Source organism: Solanum verrucosum, unplaced genomic scaffold (assembly GCF_900185275.1).
Source record: "Solanum verrucosum unplaced genomic scaffold, falcon-dt-bn FXZP01000165.1, whole genome shotgun sequence".
In the NCBI taxonomy this organism is placed as follows: domain Eukaryota; kingdom Viridiplantae; phylum Streptophyta; class Magnoliopsida; order Solanales; family Solanaceae; genus Solanum; species Solanum verrucosum.
In genome coordinates this window covers 1,102,851-1,130,846 of record NW_026020340.1, presented here as the reverse complement: position 1 = coordinate 1,130,846, position 27,996 = coordinate 1,102,851, and the positions used below count along the sequence as shown (strand labels likewise).

General features: G+C 32.7%; 3 protein-coding genes across 4 annotated transcripts; 1 reads left to right on the top strand and 2 right to left on the bottom strand.

Moving 5' to 3' along the window:
- The first annotated feature begins 50 nt into the window (after positions 1–50).
- Positions 51–16,561, top strand: LOC125837012 (pullulanase 1, chloroplastic). Its single transcript, XM_049516145.1, has 28 exons — positions 51–323; positions 1,085–1,220; positions 1,303–1,355; positions 1,479–1,587; positions 2,121–2,257; positions 2,400–2,599; positions 2,737–2,886; positions 3,239–3,299; positions 4,524–4,644; positions 5,010–5,100; positions 5,197–5,290; positions 5,442–5,537; positions 5,640–5,780; positions 7,738–7,788; positions 10,444–10,514; positions 10,726–10,818; positions 11,054–11,144; positions 11,278–11,349; positions 11,431–11,487; positions 12,708–12,776; positions 12,944–13,000; positions 13,164–13,238; positions 14,576–14,664; positions 14,869–14,946; positions 15,162–15,300; positions 15,549–15,658; positions 15,766–15,865; positions 16,134–16,561. The coding sequence occupies exons 1-28, from the start codon at positions 111–113 to the stop codon at positions 16,233–16,235; spliced, it is 2,856 nt and encodes a 951-aa protein (XP_049372102.1). The 5' UTR covers positions 51–110; the 3' UTR covers positions 16,236–16,561.
- LOC125837034 (zinc finger protein ZAT5-like) lies at positions 16,128–19,732 on the bottom strand. Of its 2 annotated transcripts, none has more exons than XM_049516169.1 (2): positions 18,358–19,732; positions 16,128–16,266 (listed from the first exon to the last, which is right to left on the bottom strand). In XM_049516169.1, exon 1 carries the CDS (start codon positions 19,467–19,469, stop codon positions 18,369–18,371), a length of 1,101 nt encoding a protein of 366 aa, XP_049372126.1. In that variant the 5' UTR covers positions 19,470–19,732; the 3' UTR covers positions 16,128–16,266; positions 18,358–18,368. The 2 variants fall into 2 exon arrangements, with proteins under 2 accessions (XP_049372126.1, XP_049372127.1); XM_049516170.1 differs by having other exon boundaries at positions 16,128–16,246.
- A 1,635-nt stretch (positions 19,733–21,367) lies between these two features.
- On the bottom strand, positions 21,368–24,452 carry LOC125837032 (monocopper oxidase-like protein SKU5). Its single transcript, XM_049516166.1, has 7 exons — positions 24,377–24,452; positions 23,774–24,134; positions 22,684–23,052; positions 22,104–22,182; positions 21,806–21,983; positions 21,541–21,673; positions 21,368–21,416 (listed from the first exon to the last, which is right to left on the bottom strand). Exons 1-7 carry the CDS (start codon positions 24,450–24,452, stop codon positions 21,374–21,376), a joined length of 1,239 nt encoding a protein of 412 aa, XP_049372123.1. The 3' UTR covers positions 21,368–21,373.
- Positions 24,453–27,996: the final 3,544 nt, after the last annotated feature.

Genomic DNA, 27,996 nt, shown 5'->3' with positions numbered 1-27,996 from the left:
GATAAAACCCCCAAAAATAACACAAAAAAAATCCCAATCTGAAAAGGGAGCGAACTCAACTACTACTGAGAACTGAACGGAGTCAGAAAATTTGAGTAACTGTAATTTAAATGTCTGCTTTACTTTCATCCACTCCATTTTCCGCCATTTTCGCACCTTCCGAGCTCACTCGCTTCCTTCTTCCAGCTCAATCGAGGCTTCAACTGAGTTCCTTGACTCGGTATCAATCCGGTTTCAAATCGGCAACTTCTCGTTCCTTAAATCTCCGGTGCTGCTCAACAATGCCGCTTCAGGACCAATCTGAAAACCCTTCGTGTTCTCAGGTTTTGCGACTTTTGGACATATTTTATTCTGCGTAAAATAATATATGAGTGTTTTATTAGCTATGTTGAATTGTATTATCAATATAATGTTTTAAACTTGAATCGAAAGGATATAATAGGGGAGTTAATAAACAAAATTGAGTGAGTTTCTGAGTTATAAAGCAAAGTTGAGATAATTGTTACTAATTGAGTGATTTTTGTGTTACAAAATAAAGTTGGGTGCGTTTCTGAGTTATAAAGCAAAATTGAGATAATTGTTACTGATTGAGTGATTTTTGTGTTACAAAATAAAGTTGAGTGAGTTTCTGAGTTATAAAACAAAATTGAGATAATTGTCATTAATTGAGCGATTTTTGTGTTACAAAATAAAGTTGAGTGACCTTCTGATATAAATTGTTAGTTGCATGATCGACTCTGAGAAATTAAATCTATAATAGTGATGATGAGTTTTGTGTGGGGACTATTATCATTACTCCCGTTCCCAATTTACGTGATAGTGTTTGACTGGGCACATAGTTTAAGCATGACATGAAGGCTTTTGAAATTCGTGGTTTAAAACAAGATATAGATATTTGTGCGGCTATAAATAATCCCATTAAGGTAAAATTATAATTTTTGAGTTAACTAAAATATAGAAATGTGTCATTCTTTTTGGAATTGAATGAAAAGAAAAGACTGTCGCATGAGTTGGGACGGAGGGAGTATTTTTTTTATATCTGAAACCACAAGCGTCCTTAGTGCTTAGTTTTTCATGGTTGCAGGATAGTCTTTTCTACAGCCGAGCATTTTGGGTTACCAAATCAATAATTGCTTGGAATGTGGGTGCTGGAGAGGGTGAATGTTACTTATATGCTAGTAGAAAGGCTGGATTATGTGTTGCTGATGATGGAATTCAAGGTGTGTACTCTAGGTGCATCTCGGGTACTCCGTTTGATGATGATAATCAGATCTGATCCTAAGCTTTTTCTATACATAACAGGCCATGATGTGAAAATCAAACTTGAACGGACAAATTATGGACTTCCACAGCAGGTGAGTCACTGAGTCCGTGATGGGATCTTTTAGTTGTTCGAAGGATTTCTTTTTCTGATTGATACAAAGATGGAGCAAATTTAGGTGTGTTCTTTTGTTTCCTTACATAATTTCCTGATTTAGGTAATTGAAAAATTTCCTCATATTCGAGATTATGCAGCATTTGAAGTCCCTGCAACTCTGGACTTCCAAAGTTTAGTCAAGTGCCAATTAGCTGTTGGCATCTTCAATTGTAAGTAGTTCCCCTGTTTTTGCCTTTCTATCACTTGAGGAAGTCTAAGACGGCACTTAGTAGGAACCACACCTCCACATTTCTCTTTACTTGAAAATGATACTTTTCCATCTAATGCATTATAGTGTATAGCTCTCCGTGCACCCTAGAGGTTCAGATTTTATTTGTAAAAGCATTTCTCAATCATGTACTTAAGAAAATGAATCATTCACATCTTTTGGTAGAAAGCATAGTTGATGAACTTGAGTTTCAGGTTCTGTAGTATGCTCATAATTCAGGGAAATCTAATTCATCTGGTGGTGATTATTGAAATATACTGCTATTCTATATTGTCAGTAGCAAACATAAACATTCGAGCAGTCCTTTGCTGCGTCAACACTTCGACGTTGTTCCTTCATTTGTTTGTCTTGATTTGAGACTTCAATACCTTTTTATTCTCTAGCTTATCTGATTCAACAGCCTCACTTTCTGTATTACACACTATGTGTAAGCATGTCTAATGTCTGGAAAAAATGGGTTTATGTTTTTTGTAGCTTATGGAAAATGTGCAAGTGCTACTGGATTGCAGTTACCTGGTATTCTCGATGAGTTATTCTCCTATACTGGGCCCCTTGGTGCTGTTTTTGCTACTGAAGCTGTCTCTCTCTACCTTTGGGCACCAACTGCTCAAGTGTGTTCTGTTCTTTTGTCTCATAGCTTTTCCTTCCAAGATAACGCTTTTGTTTGTAATGAATATTTTTTACTGACTAAAATTGAGGGATCAATGTGTTATTTCACTAATCTGCTGTTTCTGATTACGCCTACCAAACCAGGCAGTGCAAGCTCTCATTTATAAGAGTCCGTCAGAGGCTGACCCAGTAGAAATAGTTCAGCTCAAGGAGTTAGACGGTGTTTGGAGTGCTAAGGGGCCAAGGCATTGGGAGGGTTGCTACTATGTTTATGAAGTGTCTGTTTACCATCCTAGCACCTTGCGGATCGAGAAATGTGTGAGCAATGATCCATATGCGAGAGGGTATGTCGCTCTGTTTTCATCACTTGCTCTTAAAGAAATTGATTTTACTGATTGTAACTTGCTGCCTTCCGTAGTGCAATTATTACTGTGTCTAATATCTGTTCTCTACATTCATCTTGTTGCTTTTGCATGGGCAGTCTCTCTGCTGATGGCAAGCGGACATTATTAGTTAATCTTAATTCTGATGATGTAAAACCTGAAGGCTGGGATAATCTACAAGACGAGAAGCCAAATCTTCTTTCCTTTTCTGATGTCAGCATCTATGAGCTTCATGTTAGAGATTTCAGGTGATAAGTGATCTTGCTATGTTGAATTCTTATTGGAAACATCTTACTGAATATTTGTTAACAATTGTTCCTTGATGATACTAATGAGTTGTAACTGTATAATTATTGGTCAATATTCATTGAGATCCAGAAGCCCTGTGCATTGTATGTTCAAATTTTACTGCATCCCACCAGCATTACTTTTCTTTTTGCTCCTACAACATGGGTTTGACTATTTACTCATTTCCTTAGATTACATGTTTCAAGCAGTTCACTTTACAAGAGAAGACGCTTGTACTGCATATATAATCAAGATGCATTTTTAGCACTACTGTAAAACACTTATCTTTTCCTATGATTTTCACTTTGCCAGCGCCAATGACCCTACTGTGCCTCATGAATTTCAGGGCGGTTATCTCGCCTTCACGTCGCAGGTAGCTTTACTTTTCTATTTGATTTGTTTTATATGGGTGTATAGTTTTTGGGGCCAGAGTTCAAGCTTTTAATCAGTAGGAGTATTGAGCAATGGTATTTCATGTCTTCATTTGCTTCGTATCCTACTTAGTTTTGAGCTTTGTAGAAGGTAAACTTACACTGGACGACAACTCATAGGTGTACTAAGTGTGTTTATGGTATAAAATGCAATATGAAGTGACTGGAAAAAGACTGCTATGGTATTCTGCCTGATAACTTTGTAGTGTGTGATGGGTGATGCAACTAATGATGGACGGTGGCTGGAGAGGAATGTGATTTAGATTGGTACACCGATCTCATGGTGTGTTTGAGGTTTGAAGTGAGGACGCACACACGCACAGAAGCGCGCCCACGCACAGAGATACATTTCTCCAAAAGAAACGAATTCTCTCATTCTTGTTAATAACTTTCCTGTCGAATTTCCATGAGAAATGATTAAGTCCTCACTTTCACGGGAAAGCATATTAGCTTTCTCATTCTTTTATTGATCCCGAAGGTGTTAGTGAACGGGGTTCCCTAATATTATTATGAAGTTATCAGTAAGAAGTATTCAGAACTATTACTGTCTAATGTACTATTTGTGATAAGCCATTAATGACAATGTTACCCAATTCTAGCAAGAATTACAACAAAGGTTACTCCTTCACCAGAGACAACTAAATCTAAGGCAAAACCCGAAGAATCTGAACCTTGCAACCTGGGCTTGGTCATAAGTTGTTGTCAACACTTTTTAGGAAAGAAAACTTGGGGAGTTCTTTAAACCAACAGTACATATAAGTGTCTCATTTTAGGCTTTGTTACCTAGCTCATCACAAAAGTTCGGCCCAATTTGGTAGCCCATTGGTGCATTTTTTGAATTTTGACAACTAGTCTGGCATCAGTTTGCAAGTCAAACAAGTGTCACTCCTTCATTCTGTTCATTTATTTGTGCATTATGCTTTATAGCAGCACTTTTTTATCCCGTGTTGTTAGAGAGTATCCACCACCAGGTTTTAAGTGCTGTATTAGCTATCTGATTTTGTGTTAGTTATACAAGCTTTTGAATAATGGGTAATGGAAACATCTAAGCCAGCACCCACAGTTGACACAACGCATTAGAAAATTTTGTTGCACATAAGCGCTGAACTTAGGTGGCATTGAATATGTCCCATAAGCATGTGGCCCTGATCTCATTATGCTTGAAGGACTCAGCTGGTGTCCAACATTTGAAAAGATTATCAAGTGCTGGTATCACTCATGTCCATCTGCTGCCAACCTATCAATTTGCTGGTGTCGAAGATGAGAAACATAAATGGAAGTATACAGGTAAAGCTCTTTTATTTATTTTTTTCAGTTTGGAGAGGGGGTTCCCCATTAAAGATTTTAGTATTTCCCTTGTTCTCCTTTCTTTTCAGCACAAACTATAAATGGAGCTGAAGTTGGTAATTTGAAAATAACGCAATAAAAGACCAAAGCGAGGGATTTACTTCTCTCAAACCAGATTTGCTGTTTGTCACATGCTACCATGACAGAGTGGATAATTAGCTAAACATAGAAACATTTAGATTACTTTAGTGCCACGTCTGTTCTAGATTTTATGATGAGGTTGTTAATTGCCTTTTTGGGGTTTCCCTTGGAATCTCATCTCATTCATTTTTGTTTCCTGGTCTCTCATGTTATGTCTTTATCAGATATCGAGAAACTCAACTCTTTTCCACCAGATTCTGAGGAGCAGCAAGCTCTTATCACAGCCATCCAAGATGAAGATGGCTATAATTGGGGGTGAGATACTGTGCTTAGAGTTTCAACTTGTGTCTAAGCTGATTGTAGTTTCCTGGCCAGTGTGTGAAAATTGAATTGTTGGCTGCCTAAGAAAAGGTATAATCCTGTTCTCTGGGGAGTTCCAAAGGGAAGCTACGCTAGTAATGCAAATGGTCCTTGTCGTATCGTTGAGTTTCGGAAAATGGTGCAGGTAGATCCTCTTTTATCTAAAGATCCAACTTTGTTGTGCATTCTTATGTTTATACTAAATAAACCATCAACCTTTCTATTTATACTGAATAGACCATCGACCTATATTGTTCAATTCCTTGGTGCCACTCTAAGGCTTAATTGGTTTACAGGCACTTAATCGTATTGGTCTACGTGTTGTATTGGATGTTGTTTACAATCATTTACATGCAAGTGGTCCCTTTAGTGACTTCTCTGTTTTAGACAAGGTGACAAATTATTGTGTTCCACCTCATTAAACTTTATGGTTATAGCCTTATAATAAACTTGATCTCATTTTACGTATTTTGTATTGGGTTTGGTTTCAATAGATCGTTCCAGGTTACTTTCTAAGGAGAAATGCTGATGGTGGTATTGAAAATAGCACATGCGTAAACAATACCGCCAGTGAGCATTTCATGGTTGAGCGCTTAATTCTTGATGACCTGAAGTGCTGGGCAGTTCATTATAAGGTATGCTTCCCTCCACCCTCGAACGCAATTGCTACGATATGGGAATTGTAGAGCCTAAATTATTTTCTTCTGTTTTATGGTTTCTTCTTGTTTTATTTGGCTGAATATTCTGTTTAACGCTATGGCCTGCGTACTCATATTTTAGGGCATATTGAATGTATGTAGTTTATTAATAACCTCTACTTTGCTGTTTTAGTATTTTAATTTTTATAAGATCCATAATTGTTATGTTATCTTTCAAGATTGGCTTTTTAAAGATGAAGGAGATTGTCAAATGTAGTTGTTATCAAGGCTTTTTGAAATTAAAAGAGGACGGGATATGAATGTGGATTGATAGACCATAAGTTAGACAGCTTGATCTTCCAGCAAATGAAACCTCTGTAAGCTCCAGATCAATTTTATTTGTGGGAAGTCCGAAGCAAGGAACTCTTACATTGAATATCGTAATCCAACTGTAATGTTAAAAACTCTGAACTTCTTCGCCATTACAAGCATGAGAAATAGGAGCACCTTCAGATTTGTTTCTATAGGAGTTTATAATGATGAGAAGCTTTAGTTTTGAAGTCTGGCATTGAAATATTATACTGGATAGATGTCACGACTGATGGACTGAGTCTCCAAACCTGGTAACTCAACTTAGAGAATGTCTGACATGTGACTTCAGTTACTAATCTCGAGCATGCAAAAGTACTTGAAATGGAATTAAATTCAGAAACCGTGGAACCATAATCCCAGTAGAAACTGATGCTTTTAATGCTACCTATGAGTTCACGTACGACAGGAGGCTCTTAAAATGATATATTTTTCTGTGAAATGAAATGGGCTTCTGATAATGGATTGACTAAAGTATCTTATCTAGTCATTAATTAGCACAAGAAAACACTTGCTAGTGCTAAATGGAATAATGGTTCCTTGATTTTCTTGTGGTTGACTTAACTGCCTGTTAAGCAATATTTGTGTCATTTCCACTTTAATTGTTTAAACTATCAGAAACAACATGTATACCACCCCAAAGGCTCTGTTGAAGACCTAAACATATAAAAAGTGTCTCCATCTAACAGTTCAAACTTTTCAAAATGGCATCAGAGTGGAAAGAGCCTCAAAGGTCTTGAGTTCGAGTCTTAACGCTACCTAACAATAAACTATTTCACGCGGACATATGGAAGACCTAAAGTAAATCAATAAAAGTGTCCCCTCTCTAACAGTTTGATCTTTTAGATGGGGCAGTTCATAGATTTACCTAGATTTAACAGTCCCATAAACAGTTCTTATTGCTCAAATATCGCACCGAAACCATGCTTTATGTTCTTGATGTTGATGACTGAACATGGCAAATGCCTAAAACAGTTACTAAGTGATTTTCTCAAGAAATACAGAAATTAATATTTACTCAAACCAACTCATAACTAATAAAATCAGTTAACTTTTATCTTACTTAATTCCAGTGTTATCCAAGGCGAAAAGCGCAAAAAAGCTCTAAGGTCCGTGGGGGATTTAAGCACAAAACGTAAATAAAGCATGGGCTTTAATAAAAAAGGTGCAAAGGGAGAACAAAATACAAATGTATATTTTTAGTCCAAGACTAATAATTATAAACATGAATGACAAATATATGACCAAAGAAATTGAAAAAAAATCTATGATAAAGTGAAATATCAATTGTTTAGTGTCACTTCTTCATAAGAGGCTCGTTGGCAAGGAAAAGTTTGTCTTAGAACCTTGATGACAACACTGAAGCACACATAAAGCGAGGCGAAGCGAAGCGCTCAACATGTTTTGAGCCTCGCTTTAGGGCTTAAGCGCGCCTTTGATACACTGCTTAATTCACACAATTGATGTCACATATCCCATTTCGTGTTCTCTATGTGTGTACACGCTTATGCTTTTGTCCTTGAGTAAGAATTCCTATTCTTCTCTGAAAGAGAATATGTGTGTTAACCTTGTTCGTCTTCTGCAGATTGATGGATTTCGGTTTGACCTGATGGGTCACATAATGAAGCGTACAATGGTAAGTATTTAAAGCTTTTCCTTTTGTGGGTTGGAGAAAATTTGTCTTCATTTCGTCCGTTTAGGAAGTCAAAATGCTATGCAGTAGTTATTTCTTATTAGTTTTCCAGTTGTAGATGAAATTTTACAAGATAATGCTTCCTGTGGTTTTTGGTACAAGTTATATGCATGAGATTGAAAGATAAGTGAAGGCTAAAAAGTTGAGAAGCCAGTTCTCTATATTTTAGGCTGTTGCAAGTATCATACAGTCCTAGTAGTTACCAATGGATCTTCCTCTGAGAATTGGGATATCTCGTGTTGGCATACAGCTCATGGAGAAAAAGATCAAGATAAAATAAGCAGAGATTATTATCCCGTGGGGACCTAATATTTGAGTCCCAGTTCTAATTACTCCCTCTGTCCCAATTTGATAGGCCCATCTGACTTGACACGGAGATTTAGAAAACATTAAAATGATGAGTCCTGGCATATTTGCTTAGACACACGTTGGCCGTATATAACCCTTGGTGTTTTGGAAGAATAGCATAGAGGAAAAGATTGTGTTTCAAAGAGTAATAGTGGGTCCTATGAAAATGCAGTAAAATTTTATATTAACGACATGGATAATATATATATATATGTGTGTGTGTGTTTGTGGGATTACAGTGAGTATGTTGATGTTGATGATGTTAAATAATTAATGTTGTAAGTAATTTTCTAGGTCACTGTCTTGCATCTTTCAGGCGATCTGTGGTTTTATAGGCGGGAGATTATTGTTTTGCAGTGATCTTGTCTAACATAAGTAAGAGTGGATGGGCTTTTAAGCTGGTCAAACTGGCTTAAAAGCCTGTTTTTGACTTATTAGAGTGTTTGGCAATTATCAAAGTGACTTATTTTAAGTCAAAAATGACTTATTTTAAGCCAATAGCTAAAAGCTAGGGGGGGGAGCTTCTTTTTTTTTTAACTTAAAAGCCCTTTTATGTTGACCAAGTATATTACCTTTTTGCCCTTAATTCTTTTATACAATTTCTAAATTGCCCATATTGAATTATTATTATTATTATTATTATTATTATTATTATTATTATTATATTATTATTATTATTATTATTATATTATTATTATTATTATTATAATTATTATTATTATTATTATTATTATTATTATTTTTTTATATTATTATTATTATTATTATTATTATTATTATTTATTATTTTATTATTATTATTATTATTATTATTATTATTATTATTATTATTATTAATATTATTATTATTATTATTATTATTATTATTATTACTATTATATTATTATTATTATATTATTATTATTATATTATTATTATTATTATTTTATTATTATTATTATTATTAAATTATTATTATTATTATTATGTGTATTATTATTATAATAATTATTATTACTATTATATTACTATTATTATTATTATTATTATTATTATTATTATTATTATATTATTATTATTATTATTATTATGTTTATTATTATTATAATAATTATTATAATTATAATATAATAATATATTATTATATTATTATAATAATAAATATTATTATTATATATTACTATATTATTATTATTATTTTATTATTATTATTATATTATTATTATTATTATGTTTATTATTATTATAATAATATATTATATAATTATAAATATTATTATTATTTTTATATTATTATTATATTACTATTATATTATTATTATTATTATATTATTATTATTATTATATTATTATTATTATATTATTATATTATATTATATTATTATTATTATTTTATATTATTATTATTATTATATTATATTACTATTACTATTACTATTATTTTTTTATATTATTATTTTTAATATTTTATTATTATTATTATTATTATTATTTCTGAAATATGAATTTATATTCCTCTTATAAGGTGGTAAAGAAATATGTGAATGATAGAAAAATATTATTACTTATGGATGCAAAACATAAATTAATTTTGTTTTAAATTTTTTTTTTAAGTATAAAAACCTTAAATTAATGAACTTTTTATCATGTTAACAGCTTAAAGGGTATTTCAGACATTTTGATAAAAAAAAGTGTTTACCAGCACTTATTTGCCAAACACATCAACAACTTTTTTTTCAACTGCAGCACTTTTATCCAAACACATAACTACTTATTTTAAAAATAAGTTCCAGCACTTTAAAAAGTTACTTTTTTAAGTCAATCCAAACGGGCTCTAAGACAACCTGAGTGTATTGGGTTTAATTTTAGACAGGATTACAAGAGACTGTTTTCTTTAAAACTAAAAGAGGATATTCTTTTTTACTTCTTGTTTATGGTTTGATTTTTTAACCAAAATGTTTTACTTTATGCAGTTTTATGACTAACCAATTTCCAATTGACATCTTTATACGAAAATTATGATGTTGCATAACAATGTTGACATGCACAGGCTAACATGATTACTCGGGTTGTAGGCATGTCTACTTGCTGCCGATCGTCTGAGTAGGACAACACTTATTTGTGCATTTCAGTAGTTAGTAAAGCTATAAACAAGAGGATAGTAAATTATGCTCCTTGTGTATTCAAACTCTCGATTAATTGGTTCTTTAAAATTATTGTTGCTAAAAGCTAAGTGTGCTAACATTATGATCGCCGTGTCTTTGAATGTAGTTGAAGGCAAAGTCATTGCTGAATAGCTTGTCAACAGAAAAAAATGGTGTGGATGGATCAAGTATTTATATGTAAGGATTATTACCATCGATGATCAATCCTTATTATTAGATATGTAATGTTTTATAGTAGTCTTTTAGAGTCTATTAAATCTAAAAAAAGATGTCCTTATTGCATCTTCTATGCCTATGACTATTTACGTACTTTTAGTTGTTCTTGAACATTACATTGATTCTCTGTTTCCTTTTTATCAGTTGATTCTCAATGATATTTTCATTTCAGATATGGTGAAGGATGGGATTTCGGTGAAGTGGCAAACAACGGACGTGGAATAAATGCATCACAATTCAACCTTTTTGGAGCTGGAATTGGGAGGTGCTAATTCTGAGTTTATTCCGATTTGTCTGTCTAACAAAGATGATTTCCTATTCCTTGTGTGTCTGCATGTGAATTTCTCTTCTTATGAGACAATAATAAATTGCAAAGTGAAGCTCTAACAATAAAGAAGATGACATAATTCCAGCTACTGTGGGATACTGCTTTCAAGAGCTCTTAGGCTTAAATGGGAATATTTCCTTGTCCTCATTGTCTGTTCTTGATTCATTACTAGCTTCAATGATCGTATTCGGGATGCTTTACTGGGTGGATCACCTTTTGGTCATCCTCTACATCAAGGGTTTGTAACTGGCCTTTATTTGGAGGTAATGATAAACTTTTAGGCATTTGGAAATATAAAGTTGTGATAAATTCCTTCCATTTGTCTACATAATATGAATAATCATTGTATATACACATGAAGCACCGTCTCAATAACTTGTACATGCTGCTCTTCAGGCTAACGGTCATGAGCTTGGTGATAAAGCCAATGTAGAACGTATGCTTACTGTGTCGAAGGATCACATTCAGGTACTCAGCCCTACTCCAGTTGCATGGCAAAAATATTTCTTAAGTTCTTCTTTCTTCTCAAAGAGCATGTTTACTTTTCAGGTTGGCATGGCTGCAAACTTAAAGGATTTTGTGCTAACGAACTGTGATGGTCAAGAGGTATCCATAGATTCGATTGCTATTTACTTTGCATCATGTTCACATCACAATGACATTGCAACTGATTACAATTCAAGGCCGATTGCTACTTTCTTGCCTTGGGGCATCACATTCTGGATAACGTAATAAAATGTTTTTCTCTACTGTCTTCAGTCTGGTTTGCTTTAGAAGTAAGCAAGCAAAGACCAAGTTTTCCCACGTCTGTTAGACTTTCTTTCAAAAACCTTGACTAATAGAACAGTGAAATTAGAATAGGCTGAGAAAAGGGCTGAGAGAGAAGCTTAGGATATTACTTAAGTAAGGTTATAAGATACTAATTATTACTGTTCATTTCTGATGATAGTTACGATTGAAGTTATAAGATAATTATTACTATTCATTTCTAATCACCAAGGCAATTAAGAAAGTCGATACTCTTGTACCTATTGTTCCTTTGATAGGTTCATTAGCCAATAAGCCAAAGAAAACTTTTATAATGTATTAGGGCGTACTATTAAATAAGTAGGTTTGGTCCAATTTATCAAAATCTAATATTGTTGACCGATTTAATCATTTTTTTCATCTTATTAGCTTGATCTGCTATCCTTTTTGTCACATCCTTTTGATACCACAAAAACATATTAGAACTGATTTGGTTTGTTTGTGAGTCATACCAAGGGTTATATTTGTAGTTCTGTCAAAGCTGCATGCTTTTTGGTTTATGTTGACAGGCAGGGGCATAGAGTTTTTTTTTTCCATGTCCCAGATGCATTTTTCCCAGCCTTGATTCTACATTTGACTGCAAAGTTCATGAAATAATTTTGTCAATGACAACTTTACCATAAAGTGTGGTAAGTTTGCCCAGCTAAATAAATGCATGTATTAACTACTTCCTATGCCCCAAATAGATAATCATTTTTATCTTCCTAAGGGTCGATCTGACCATAAATCCAGGTGGAATTGCATTTGCATGCATCTTCTTTTGGAAATAAAACTTCAGAGTCTTAGAAAGTAGAAACTATGAAAAATACTACTAGCTGCAAAATGTTTTCAAGTGAAATATTCAAAAGATGCATTTATATTAAGACCGCCTTAACAGTTGATCCTAAACTCACCCTCACAGGCGTCCCTTTCTGATGTCGGATTTGCCCAAGGCAAGTTTCACAGAGGACCACATTTCTGAATGTACACATAACTTGACACTGGAGATATGTTGAATACTGTGTACTCTTCTTACCCAGGTGAAAGGATCTGAAGTGCTAATGCATGATGGGAAGCCAGTTGGATATGCTTCTTCTCCCGTTGAAACAGTAAGGAACTATATGTCTGTTGAATTTTATGATTGAACAACTTCATTTCAGTGAGAGCTATATTTACTGCATCATTAACGCTATCACAATCTTGTCAGACATTTTTCCCTGTTAATTCTACATGGAAATACAGTCCAAAACAATGTAATAGCTTTTGTTATATGCAGGTTAACTATGTGTCTGCTCATGACAATGAGACACTGTTCGACATCATTAGTCTTAAGGTTATTTTTTCTCTTGCAATATGCCACTTTTTTTTTCTTTTTTGATAACCAAGAAATACTTGAAGACCAATGCACACAGTCTGTAACTCGGTAATATGCAAGTATGCAACCTATACATCCATTGTTTCCGTTCCTGTATAATTTAGTTGCTTCACTTTGATAGACTCCAAACGACATTTCTGTGGAGGAGAGATGCAGGATGAACCACTTAGCGACAAGTGTAATAGCCCTTTCTCAGGTCAGATTCAGTTTGTTCCTTGGAAGAATTAACGTGCCTTATACTTAAACTTGTACCTACTTTCTATATGTTAATGTATATTTACGGGTATGCTGTTGCAAGTAAAATCTTGTTAAAGCTTCTTTGTTCTACGTTTACTTTTGGGTCATGTTGATAGGAAGATACTTGCTGAAGTAAAAAAGACAAGTTCTATAGAACAGTTTGAGACTAGCAAGATTATATGGGTGAGTGTTGGGCCTCCAAGGCATTACATGTCCACACAATGAGTGTCGTAGAAATACATATAACTAACTAGTATTTTTACCTATAATAAGATTAATCTGTTATATAAAATTAGAAATGATCACATATGACAGAATATACAAGTATCACAAATAGAGGATATGATGAGACATGGTCACCTGAGATGGTTTGGTCATGTCCCATGTAGACCTTCAAATGCACTAGCCTATTGGTGTGGCATTATGACAATTGAAAGTGTTAAAGAGGATTAGATAGATCTAATATCACATAGAACGGAAGTTGTACCATGACATCTACAATCTCTAGAAATCTATACAAACTTACGAAGAATTGAACATAATGGAAACTAATAGATCCAAATGTAGATATCAATTAGTTGGAATTAAAGTCTTAGTTGTATTGGTACACTTGCATTAAGTCTGGTGTTGAGCAGGATCTTTTTTAGTTTGCTTAGAGATATGCATGCCAGTGCAAGGACGCTACTGAGATAGAGGATCTCTAGTGTAAAAGAACCTAAATTGTCTTACATACAAATTATTGAGCATTGTAACGGAAAGGATCCAAATGGAGCTGAATGGATATAGAGGATTGATATAGCTGTTTTTATTAGTTTGGGATTAAGCCATTAGAGGTAATAGACTTGAACACATAATGTGGTCCAATCTTTTACATGAAAATGGACCACAAGTAGGCTAGAATCTAAACTGACTCTTCTGCTTGATCAGTTGTTAGGAATATCATAGCTAATGATATTATCTTAATGGCATAAATAATGTTGCTGTAACCCCTAAGCTGTAGATTCTATTTGTTTTGCCTTGTGTTGAGCCTCGGAAAGAGAATGTTATAGGTTTCCACAAAAAGAAAAAAGAAGTGAAGTTTTATTGTTTTTGAGTCATCTTTCAATTTGCTATAGAAAGATATGCAGGTATGATATGGTTGATGATAGGGTAACTAGACAGATTGAACTCAATGTTACTATTTTGATTTGCATGATAAATTTAGTAAAACACATACTTATCGTGCCAACTTTAAGTTAGTTTGATTGTGATATTTTTTCTTCATCTTGCAGTACTGATCTTGCTAACCTTTCACAGGGAATACCGTTTTTCCACGCTGGAGATGAAATGCTGCGCTCAAAATCGATAGACCGTGACTCCTACAACTCTGGTGATTGGTTCAACAGGTCCACCACCTCTCCCTGTTGCAAGTTACTTTCTTCAGTGACTGTGTTCTGATAATTTTGAATCTTAGATGACTTGTTTTTTACTGTTCATTTTCTGTTTTAGATAATGACGTCTTTTCTGGTCCTAAATCTTACTTTTCTTCTTTTACTTCTAGTTAATGCTTTCCTTTATAAAGTGGATGTTTGTATACTGTGATTTTTCAGGCTGGACTTTAGCTACAACTCTAACAACTGGGGTGTTGGCCTCCCTCCGAAAGAAAAGAATGAAAGAAACTGGCCACTGTTAGTGATTTCATTACTACCCATTACCTTTATATTTCCTCCATGAGAAAAAGAGAGAGTAGGGACTTTTCTCTTTGGGGCAGTAGGGTGGTTGGGTGGGGTGAGGTGCACGTGTTCTCTGGTTCTTTGGTGAAGTTCTGATACATACAATCAAGATGGTTTTCCTATTTGTAACCCGTCTAAAGTACTTCCATCTTTGAATTTTTTATTTTCAGAATCAAACCAAGATTAGCAGATCCATCCTACAAGCCTCAGAAGAGTCATATCCTTGCAGCTGTTGAAAACTTTTTGAATCTAATGCAAATACGATACTCCTCACCACTCTTCCGGTTAAAGACGGCCAATGCTATCCAGGTTAGAATTTAAATACATATCGATGAAGTCTAATGAAAATATTTTGACTACTTTTTCTTCAGTATTGTGCCGAGGGTCTACTCAAAACAGTCTCTCTATCTTCACAAGGTAGGGGTAAGGCTGCCTACACACCACCCTCCCCAGACCCTCATTTGTGGGATTACACTGGGTATGTTGTTGTTGTTGTTTCTTTAGTATTGTGCAATTACTTCTGTGTTTCAACGTCACAAATTGACATCTTTCACCAGGAAAGAGTACGATTTCATAATACTGGTCCTTCATGGATTCCTGGACTTATAGTAATGAGCATTGAAGATGGCCACCAGGGAGTTCCAGGGCTCTCTCAATTGGATCCAATGTGGGTAAATCTAATCCATCGTTAGGCTTCTGAACTGCTCCTTTTTTTCTGTTGATATATACCTGAACCATTAATTGAATGACGATATTTTTTTCTCATTTTACCAGTTATTCCTATATTGTTGTCATTATCAATCCTTGCCCAACTGATGTCTCATTTGCCAATCTTGCACTTAGAGCAAGATCTCTTCAGCTGCATCCAGTACAGGTATTTATTTGTTTTATGTTGCAATTCTTACATGCATATCCGAATATGACATACTATTTAATCTACTTCCGTAAAACACATGTTACAAGCCACTCTGCGGAGTTTATAAAGAGGGGGATTGTGTATGGAACTTAAACATCTTGGACATTGTTAGGTCGGATTTGGACCTTTACTGCAGTCTGCAGGTGTCTTAAGTATTAACACAATCTCATCTTCATGCATGACTAGCTACTGATATGATGTTCATTGTTCACTTTTGCATCTCCAGATGAACTCAACTGACGTTGTTAAGAACTCAACATATGATGCATCCTCGGGTTGCTTTAACGTGCCTGCCCGAACAACTTCTGTGTTTGTTGAGCCTCGGTAAAATTCCGTTTGCTCTTCATGAAAAGGGAAACCTGGATCGGTGAGTTATGCTCGTGCATTATCACTTTCACAGTTCAGCAACATTTACGCAAGGTACATGAACTGTAACTTGTTATGTTCAGTTCTAACAAAATGGCCCTGGAGAATCAATAAATAAATAAATACCACAAAAATAATCCCAGTTCTCTGTTTATTCAACAGGGAAGTTGCCAGAAAGATGATTTATGTTTTATTATTAAGTTGATAACAATCAGAGAGAATTAATATGTTAAATATTTGTGTAATACTAGTGTCTTAAATTCAAATATTTGTTATTCTAGTTGTTTAAGTTCTTAGTTTGTGTCAAATTTTAAGAGTCAACTTGTCAGATTTCCATGTCGGTCATTTTAGATAAGAGACTTTGGGTGTCGTTTGGAAGAGTGTAGAAGAATAGTACCTAGTAGATGATAATATATTCAGGTCTAATAAATTTTTCTTAGACGAAACATTTTTATTTTTATTTTTATTTGTCAATGATGACGGTGAGACGTGAATCTAGTATCTCTATTTGTTTTAATACTATATCGAATTGTGTGATTATTCATGTGTTATCAAATTAATGAAAGGATAAAGAAGGGGTAGGTTTAGGACATGAAGTGAACTTTGCCTGTCTCTTGCAACAACTTTCCTTACGTGCAATACACAAACCTAAATAATTCTTTCATGCAAGTTACTTGTCTTCCACAACCAAATCTCCACTTGGAATATGATATGCATGCCATTTCACAAATTACTTATTCCAATATTTTGAATCAAGAAAGGAAACTAAAAAGGGAGACTTGGCGTAATTGATAAAGTTGTTGTCATGTGATTAGAGGTTATGGGTTCGAGTTGTGTGAACAGCTTCTTGCAGAAATACTCCCTCCGTCCCTATTTACTTGTCCATATTTCCTCTTTTAGATGTCCCTATTTACTTGTCCATTTTGACAAATCAAGAAAGGATAAAAAAAAAAATTCCTATTATACCCTCATTTAAACTTCTTGAAAATTTAAACTTCCCCAACATTGATTAGTTATCTTGAATAAATTTATTTTGGAATCATAATTAATAAGGGCAAAATTGTAACTTCACTATGCTAATTATTGTTGTCTTAATATGTGTGTCATTTCTAAAGTGGACAACTAAATAGGGACGGAGGGAGTACATGGTAAGCTTAATACTTGATATTTGTGTTGGTGGGAGATAGTTGTTGGTATCTGGTGGAATAATCAAGGTACGCACAAGTTGACTCAAACACCATCGTACGTCATAAAAAGAACTAAATTGAAAATGGCTATAAATAATTAAATTGAATTACACATGCATGCATCTAAAAGGTCACTTGTTAAACAAAAGCTTCATTAGAAAGAAAATGGGAGGATCCTTTCTTTTTGTGTGTGTGTTGTCAATCTTGTGATAAGTGTATATAAGAAATTGCATGTGAGGATCCAAGATTTATAATAGAACTGTGAATACCACCAGGTGTTAATTTTATTTTAATAACATGACTTGTTAGGACTTTGCCTCCACTAAAAGACATTTGAAATTCTCATCACTATATTTATAAATAATATTGGTACGCTATATTATATTGTATATGTGGCTTACATGTCACACGTCTTCATCATAGTTCAATCAAATATTTTCACATAAAATGTAATGACGGGAATAAGAAAAAGGTGATGTACAATTCAAATTATAGACCTAACATAATTAAAAGGTCAATGCTAGCTAATCAACCAACTCTAATGGACCGCAGATCCTCAAAAGGATACGTATGCATGTTAATTAACAATAATAATATAGTCAGTGTAATTTTACAAATATGGAAAGAATAAGATATGCACAAACGTTAGCTCTATCTTTGTGGGGTAGAAATAATATTTCCGGTAGACCCTCAGTATGAATGTTGATTCATGTGACAAATTCATGTAGCATGAGAATTAACATGAAGCAAATAAAGCTGGCACCATAAAAAAAAATACTAAGTGACTTTTACTATAATACCCACTCAATTGATGTTAAAGAATAAAAATAATTTGTATTTAACAATGAGAGAAATATTTACTATATAGTTTATGGTTAAAAAGTAAAAAAAATAAACCTGCATTATTGTCAATAATGACAATCAACAAGTTGCCTTTGTGTTTGTTTTTGATCTTGTTGCTTTAAGGATACAACAGGATCATCTTGATGAACTGGAAGATTATTAAGGTCTAAAGACAACTCATGATCTCTTTGTTTCTTCATAATATTATTATTGTTACCAAATTCTTGATCTATAGAAGTTGCTGGACTTAAATTGCTCAAATGATAAGGTGAATTTACGTTAGTGCCCCCACGATGGCGTCTCATGTGACCACCTAATGCTTGTCCTGAGGCAAATTCTGCACCACAATATGAACATTCATGAATTCTAGGAGAAGAAGAAGAGTACTTGTTGTTGGAAGAATTTGGCAAGTTTTTGTTGATGTTGTTAGTATTCTTGTTTTTGTTGTACAATGTTGATGGTGAGTGTTGTAAATGATAATCATCTTCATCTGAGAAATCGAAATATGATTTCTTGTTAAACTCGGTGTTTAATGTCTTTGGCTTTTTATGACTTGCTCTGTGTCCACCTAGTGCTTGAAAAGACGAGAATGTACGATTGCATGTCTTGCATTCGTACACGTATATTCCTGCTTTTGTACCATCTATGGAGTTGGTGGATGTCTCAATGTACCTTTTACTATTGAATTTCGTTGGGTACAACCTTAAATCCTCGTTGAAAAAATCGACATTATTATTATTGATCAACCTACGAGGAGGGGGATGGTCATTGCGTCCTTTAGACAATAGGACAAGACACTTGGCGGTTTCCTCCTCCTCCTCGGTAAACGTGTTGATAAACACCTCAGACGAGGCTGCTGAAGACAGAGCTTCATTATTATTGTTGTTGTTGTTGTTGCTGATGTTGTTGTCGTTACATGCAATGCCTTCATCATTACAAGCAACATCATCTCTATTATCGTTATCAATATTGTTGATAATATTGTTATTGTTGTTGTTACTGCTATTTTCTATCGCGATATCACATGCGTTTAATGAATCATGTGATGTTGTGAGGGAGAAAGGGATATTTGGAGATTGAAGTCTAAGACGTTTGGTTCTTTTGCCCTTAACGATGTGGAAGAGGTCCTTAGAAGGACAAACTACCACTTCCTCAAGAGCCTCCATAATTTCCCTTTAACCAACATCAAATGTTTTACACATTAATTAACCCTAAAAACAAAAAGAAATATATGTGAAATGAAAGCAAATTTTTTTTTTTTTTGAAGGAATGAGAGAAAAGAAGGGAGAAAAAACACAAAAAGAGGAAGGTTTGATGGTAGAAGAGTTGATAATATGTAAATATAGTGAATGCGAGAAAAGTAGTCAATGGAGTGAGAAAAATTGCACCACTAGAAATTGATGTATATAGTAAGTGAGGTTAATTAGTATTTTATCTATCAATTATAGGGAGGTTTAAAAGAGTAGATAATTAATGATTAATGAGAGATAAATGGGGAGAATTGGATGGAGAGAACTCAAGGTAGGACAATGACCATTGTAATTCAAGATGTGTCCACAACTAAATTTCTTGATCACTTACGAAATGAACATAAGATAATGATCTTTTAGAAATTTACTAATTTTCGACAAGTATTTTTATATTCAAATAAGATTTTCCTATCAGAAAATAAAGTGTTGAAATTAATGACAAAAAATTGTCAAAATATTATTCCATCTGAAGTAAAAGGTAATTTCGAGTAGTGGATGATAGAGATTTAGCCTTTCAAAATCAAGTTCGAATTCATCAAAGTTTAAATGTTGAGCATATAAATTCATGTCTAGAAATTTTAAAATAATAATCATTTTAATGTTAAAAACCTTAAATATCAAACTTTCAAACTTTAAATTTTGAATTTTCTTGTCTGTTATAAAAATTCCATTAGTAGAAATTTTCATATATAAAAACTGAAAATCCATCTGTCACCCACAAAGGTTGGAGACTAATAAAAATTAATCGTCACGTAGCTTTGCTGGCTCATTTTTATATATAATTTTATAATAAGATAAGCAATAGTTGGATAATGAGTGTCAAATAATTAACATGAATTAGATGTGTAGTGAAGTATGGAAAGTCTTATATGTGTAACCACGTTTGTATTGCACATGACATATTGATATTACTCTAAAATATTCATCTTTTTTTCTTTTTTAAGAAAAATAATTATAATTAATTAAGGTGAAAACTAAGTCCTAAGACAAGTTCTAATCATGACTTTATTATATTCTTTGCATGTCTTACCATGATGGGTTGTGGTTTATGTGTTTGTATGTATGTATAGTTAGTGACTTAAAAATTAGGTGATATGTGATTAAAAAGTAATTGGATATATTTTTTCTGAGTTGAATGATTTTTTTGAGTGAAATTGCAAAAATACATGAACAAGAATTAGAAAAGTAATTCTGTTTAGATATTTCCAATAGTTCAGTAATCGTTTAAGTAATGAAATAGGAATACTAAAGCGCAATTTTTCCATTTTAACTTCAAATTTCTAAAATATTCTTAAAACAATAGAATTAAAATATTTGTACTATGATGCAAAACAAAACAAACAAAAAAATAGATAAAAAATCCGGTTGGAACGAAATTATGATTCATGTTCCCCATTCATATAAAATAAGGTCAGGAATTGATATGTTTATTAAATTCGTATAAATTGACAACACTCGAATGGACTACTTCCTCTTTAACCAAACGATACTCAATTAAACTAATATCCCAAAGATATAAGGAAGCAGATTTGGTAACCTAAGGAAGAAACTTTATAATCAAATATGACATATGAATGTAAAGTGTGTATACAAAAATCTTGGTTAAAATTGTAGTATTTGCTCAACCAATATATATTCTTATGGTTTTTAAACCCCAATTCTAATTAAATGGTACAACAATATAGATAACAACTTAGTATGTAAAGTATATAATAAGGATAATAAAAGGCAAAACAAAACATAAAATTAGAAGAAGAAAAAATACAAGAAAATAAACTGATTTGCATGTCATTATAAGCACCAAAACTTGAGCTCCCATCTCATATGATTAAAATCACAAAAATAGCCACAATAATATGAAACCTGTCAAAATAATTTAAAAAAACAACTCAAATTAAAGGAAATAAAAAATAAATGTGACAAATTAAATTAGAATAATAATTTTTAAAATTGTAAATATTTTTCAATAAATAAATAAATAAATCACCATTTTATTTTCGTAGTAGTTGTAGATGATGGTGCTGGAGGAGGCGGAGGTACTGGAGCAACGGGGCTTGGTACTGGCTCTGGCTTTGGACTTGGTGCTGGTGGTGGTGCTGGTGGAGGTGCCTGAACAATTCCTATAAATTTCGAAATCGAAAGTCAAATAAAATGACATTATATCTTCTGTACCAAAAAAAACTTTTTAAAAAATCTCTTTTTTTTTTTTTACATAAATAAATTTATTTAAAGAAGAAAAAAAAGTAACTAACCACAATAGAGTAGATTTTTAGGGGGAATGAGTTCTTTGGCTGGATTAGGATCAGAGTCATAAACTCTAATATAAAGTTCTTGTCCTAAGAACCAATTTTTCAATTTTTGTGACCTTAAATTCCACATCCCTGGATTGTCTAGATATACATATACAGCTGTCCATCCTTTTGGGTAAACCTATTTATATATATATAATAAAAAAAAATCATACAATTTTAGCATATAATATAAAGTTTCAGGGATTTGACTATAGGGTTTATCGAAAGAGAAAAATCAATAACATAATTAGTTAGTTACCTGAACAGTAGAACGAACAACTGGATCATGAAGATTATATGTAGATCGCGATTCAGGTTTCCAATTTCCAAAACCATACCTGAGATTTCAACAAATGAAATAACAAAATTATGATTACCAAACTTTATCTATTATAACAAAAAAAATGAAATAACAAATTTATCTTGTCATATTAAAGTAATAAAATGTTACCAATGGTAAATTACTCTAATGACAAAAACTTACCTATCAAGTAACTTTATTGTTATCGTGGATAAGTTACATAATTTTAATGTGTCAAAATATATATAGTTGTGATCATAAAAAATTCAAATACATTAATATGATTTAAAAAAATAGTTTTATGACTTTACTGCTATAGTGAAATTATAGTTCACGATCAAAGATTATTGTGGGATGATAATAAGTATGAGTACATCTTTAATCAAAAACCTCATGACCTTTGAAAACAAAGTCGCCTTCAATAGAGAACACTTCACCTCCCAAATAGTAAAACTTTTCAACACGAGTCTAAGTTAGTTAAGCCCAAAATGAATAAGCTACCGAACATTAGATAAATGAGTCATATATTTATACTTACCCAACAACAAAGAAGCCAAATCCATCCAAATGCCAAGAATCCATGACTTGTAACTCATTCTTAAATACAATTTCTAGCCAACCTTTGTGTTCTCCAGACACAACAAATGTTCCATAAACAACCTCCGGTAGGCTAACGTTAGCCGGAAATTTATCGAGCTCGTAAACTCCGGCGCCGTTAAGGTAATAATCAGCCAGTTTCAATGGTGTTTTTGGTGTTGCAAAAGACACATTGTTGATGGCATAATTTATCATACCATTCTTATAGTCCAATGAATTTTGGAGAAAAAAAGTTTGTGACAATGTCACATTGGATACATTAAATGTTCCTTGTGGATTAGGCCTTGCTGCACCTGTTGTCAATTTCCACCTGAAAAAATAAATTAATTAAAGTTTGACCTATCATGCAAAAATGGGGGAAAAAATCTAATATACCAAAAAGAAAAATAAATTGAACTTCGAAATCGAGGGTAAAATTCAAAAATAGTCATTTTCAGAACGTGTAATTGATAAATAGCTACATGTTCAAAAGTTGCTGAAAATAATCTTTGGTGAAACCAAACACTATTATGGATTTCAACTTTTAAAAATCTAAACTCTGTCATGTATCGAGGACACTATCATAGAGTTTCACCTCTTTTAAGTTCAGAATCAATGAAAATGTTGTGGATTTTAAAAATTGTGACAATATCCTAGATTTTTTCACTTGTTTAAGTTTGAAATCCACTATTGTATCTTGGTGTTTCCCATCAAAAGTGTCTACTTTTCAAAGAATTTTTTAAATATTGGCTATTTTTTAAAGTTGATCTTAAAAGTAGTTTTACCCAAGTGGATGGGATCATTTGCACTTTTACCTCTTATTTTGGTTGGTCTTTAATTTATGATTATCATAATCACAGGGTTATATTTTCGTATCATAATATCTCACAAGTTATATCTGAACATGACTTTAAGTTATGTCCACTAGGAATAAGTTTGATTCCAAAAAGGCAAAAATGAAAATCAGCTCATTTAAAGGACAAATTTTAAAGATCGACCCAAGGCAAAACGGGCAATTAATTGAATTGGATGTTGCAACTAAATGGGCCTACCTGATGGATCTAGCTTGACTGATAGAAAAGTTCACATCAAATGGATCAGGCCCATTTGGAATAGGCCCATTAGCAGGTTTGGTTGAGTTTTCATAGTGTAATACACCAATAACTTGAAGAGTTTTGAGTTGAGTTGAATTAACCATTTTTGCAGTTGCAACTATGTAATAATCAGCAGCATCTTGATCAGCTGTGACAAGAACAGAATATGATTGGCCCACGTGGACATCGAGAGAATTTAACGTGATTTGATTGGTGTACGAGCCTTCGGTTTCCACCAATAGCATGGTATGGTTTTCGATTCGAAAATTGAAACTCCATTCACTTCCCACGTTTGAAATCCTCAATCTATATGTTTTTCCTGAAAATCAATAATAAAAAATGTCAATATATATTTGTTTGTACAAAAATAAATTTGTGATTTCTTACTAGATGGTCATTGTGAGAAAACATTAGACCGCGATCTAAAAATTTATAGACGCCAGTCTAATGTTTTTTCAGTCCCAAGAGTTATATCTGCACAACTTTTAAAATAGGGACGACATTACGAGAATCTTTAAAATAAAAATAAAAAAGGAGGGGGGGGGGGATTGGGTTTATTACCTTGATTTATTGTGAAGGATTCATTGGATTTTGCTTTTGGATCTAAATATGAACCTTTCCCATTCATAAGCATCATGCTTGGAGTTTTATTGTAGCCTTCATGTGCCAACTTGTCTCCAATAACCTATTCATTTTTTTCAAAAATCTAAAATAATTTAGTTAAAGGAAATTTTAACTTTATTTATGCAAGGAAAAAAATAAATGTAAACAAATATAACTTTTTTGTTAGAAAGATGAAGCACGAAAATTTAGTATAACATAAATTATAGGATGACAACACTTTTGATCCCTAAGTTAATGATAAATTCAGCTTTGGTCCTTATGATATATGACTTGTCATAATTAACCGTCAATCTATTAAAATGTGTGTTTTAGATATCTTCATGTAGAAAATAAGTTATATTTGAATATTCGTAGAATTATATTATTATCAAATATGAAGTAACAATACAAAGGGATGGAACGTATGAATAAGATTATTTACCTTGAAGCTATTTTCATACCAATCACCGATGAGAAGATCGAAATCCCCTTCGGGCTCCGCGAATGGGGGTTGGATCGTGACCCGATTGTTAATTCGAATTGGGCCGAATGCTCCACCGGCCTTTTCGTAATGTAGGCTTGGGAAATAGAAGAAACTTCCAATTTGGTCTTTTAATTGAAAGTCGTAAGTCCAATTAGTATTGGGCCGGATCGCGCAATTGGTACCCGAAACACCGTCTTGCCACGAGTTATGCCTTTGTTGGATCCCATTCCTATAAGGCCCAATAAAGAAAAAGTTCCTTGTTATAGGGTGTATGTGGTACGAAGAAAAATATTTTCCACGAAAAAATATGTTGTAAAAGTATGTTTACATAATTTAGGTGAACACTATGGTATGGAAGTGGAGTTGATGGGGCCGGACGGGACAGGGAGGGGAAGGAGAAATTGGGGTGAGTTTGGAGGTAGGGTGGATTTGCAGGGGGAAGTGATCTTACACTATAACAAAAATAGCTTTTAGCAACAATAAATGTGCACATTAACAAAGAGCGCTAAATTTTTACCAATATCAGTTAATTGTCGTTGAATCTAATGTTGCTATAGGCTTTAGGGACATTTACAAAAGTGTTAATTACCACTAAACAATATATTTAACGATAAGTTAGCTCATAATGTTTTGACATTATTAAAAATATTCTTAGAATTTACCATGTAATAAGGACAGGATATTTATCCATATCATTGAACACATTGACATGAATATTATCATTGGTGGTTGCGTTCAGTAGAGGACCAGGAAATTTACCATTGATAGTTATCACCTGGAAAAAAAAAAGTCGGTGAGTTCTGAATGAGTATTTTTATTTTTTTGGCATATCTATATATAATTTGAGTGTAAAGTAACGAATTTGATTAACTTCCCCCTAGATCCACTTTTGCATTCACTAACATAAAAAAACATAGGTGGATGAGACATGAATAACGAGTTCACCAAAACCTAGTGACTTTGATTCAGATCGTGCAAATATTGTATCAAAAGAAAATATGTACTAAAGTTAATTGATGACCTCAATACCTAGCACTTGAAGTAAGTTACTCCTAAAATTATATCTATTGACTTCGCCCTAGATTCGTGTTTGCACTCACTAACATTAAAAAAAAATGAGGTGGATATAAAATTGAATAACGAGTTAAGCCAAATCTAGTGACTTGGATTCAGACATTGTATATTTGTCAAAAAATTCATGAATCATATATACAAAAGTTAAATTCATGATAATCTCAATTACTAGTACTTGAGACTATATCCTAGAATTTAGAAACTATAATCCAGACTCCGTCTCTACATTTAGAATCATTTACTAGCACTTAAGACCATATCCTAATTAAAATTTAAAAACTATAATCCTGACTCTGATTCTAACTTCAGAACTCATTCACTTACACTTGACACCGTGTCCTCAAATCCAAAAGCTATAGTCCTAACTTTGCCTTTAACTTTAGAATTCATTTACTATCATTTGAGGTCGTATCCTAGAATTCAGAAACTATAATCCTAACTTCGTCTCTAAATTCATAACTCATGAGATCGTATCCCAAACTTCAGAAACTATATATAGTCCCTCTAATTTTATAACTCATTTGCTAGCACTCGAGACCTTGTCCTAAAACCCAAAAACTATAATCTTCCTCCGCTTCTTAATTCAGAACCCATAAATTTAAATTCTAAATACGCCTCCGATAGAAAACAACTCTAAATAATAATAAAAAAAAAAAAAACTTGGAAGAGTTTTGAGATCATACTGGTTGATCCACAGATACTGGTTTGATATTATAATCTTCATCAACATGCCACTCAAGAAATATTTCTTCTCCATTAATAATAATAACTTGCATAGAAAAAAAACAAAATAAAACCAAGAAAAGAACTAGCCATATTGGTAATTCCCTCATTAATTCTCTCCTTAATAACTTATTAATCTCACTATAATGATGATTAATGAAGTTAAAGCTATGTTTTAGATAAGAAATTAGGCAAAATATGAAAATAATTAGATTCTTATAGTTTGTTTGTTTTCATAGCATTGTTTTTGTCTAAGAAAAATACAACTATACATTTGCTGGAGCCTGCTAATTATTTTAATTAGAGAGAGTCTTAAATAAGGTTAATTTAACTTATTTGTTATCGATAGGATATTAACTTTTGTGAATATTTTATTTTCTTAAGGGATTATTTAATTTAAAAATATTTAAACAAAAAAGACAAACTAGTAAATTACAAATGTTATAATACCATCCAATTTTTTCTCATTGTAATTCTCTCGTAATCGTCTATTCCACGTCTACGTGTACTCTCTACGTCTTAAAATATTAATCACGTTTCACTTTTGATAGACAAATTATTTTTAAAAAATTGATCGTATACGATACTTTTCGCAGTTTTTAAATATCTGATTTTAGTTTTATAATATTGAATTAATTTAATTTAATTTAACTTCAAAATTAATTAAATTGACTCTCAACAAGCGAAAACCTAAACGTGAGTGAAGCGTCAAAAACTGAATTGAAAAAATTAAATTAAAATAAAATGAAGAAGGTTAGAGTAGTTAATCTTCCACGGCCTTTTGGTACATCAATTTAGTTAAATTGGTAATGAATAAGTACTGTCACGTTAATCTACAAAATGTATTAAATTATAATTATCGATGTTACTTTAAAAATATTTACGTATGACATGTTAATTATCCAACTTTCAATTTATTACATCGTAAAATTAAGTTAGTAATTAAAACTAACTCAAATATGCCCATAGATCATTTCTAAATATTATCACGTGAATATTATGTAAAATGAATTGTTACTAATGTTACATCTTTTAGGGGCAAAAACTTGAGAAAAAACCCCAAAATATAGTAAAAGAGGCATCCTTTTGCTAGCTTTTCCAAACCTAGTTAATTATCCTTTTTGAATCGTCCATAATTTGTTTATTTATTAACTCAATTCTTTTCAACTCACTCGTTTAACACGCTTTCCTATCGTGCATCTCTTCTATCACATACCCGTGTACGATCCGCTTAACTAAGTCGAATTTGGAGGAACTTTATTACCAATTTAGATCCTAACTAATTCAAATTCACGTC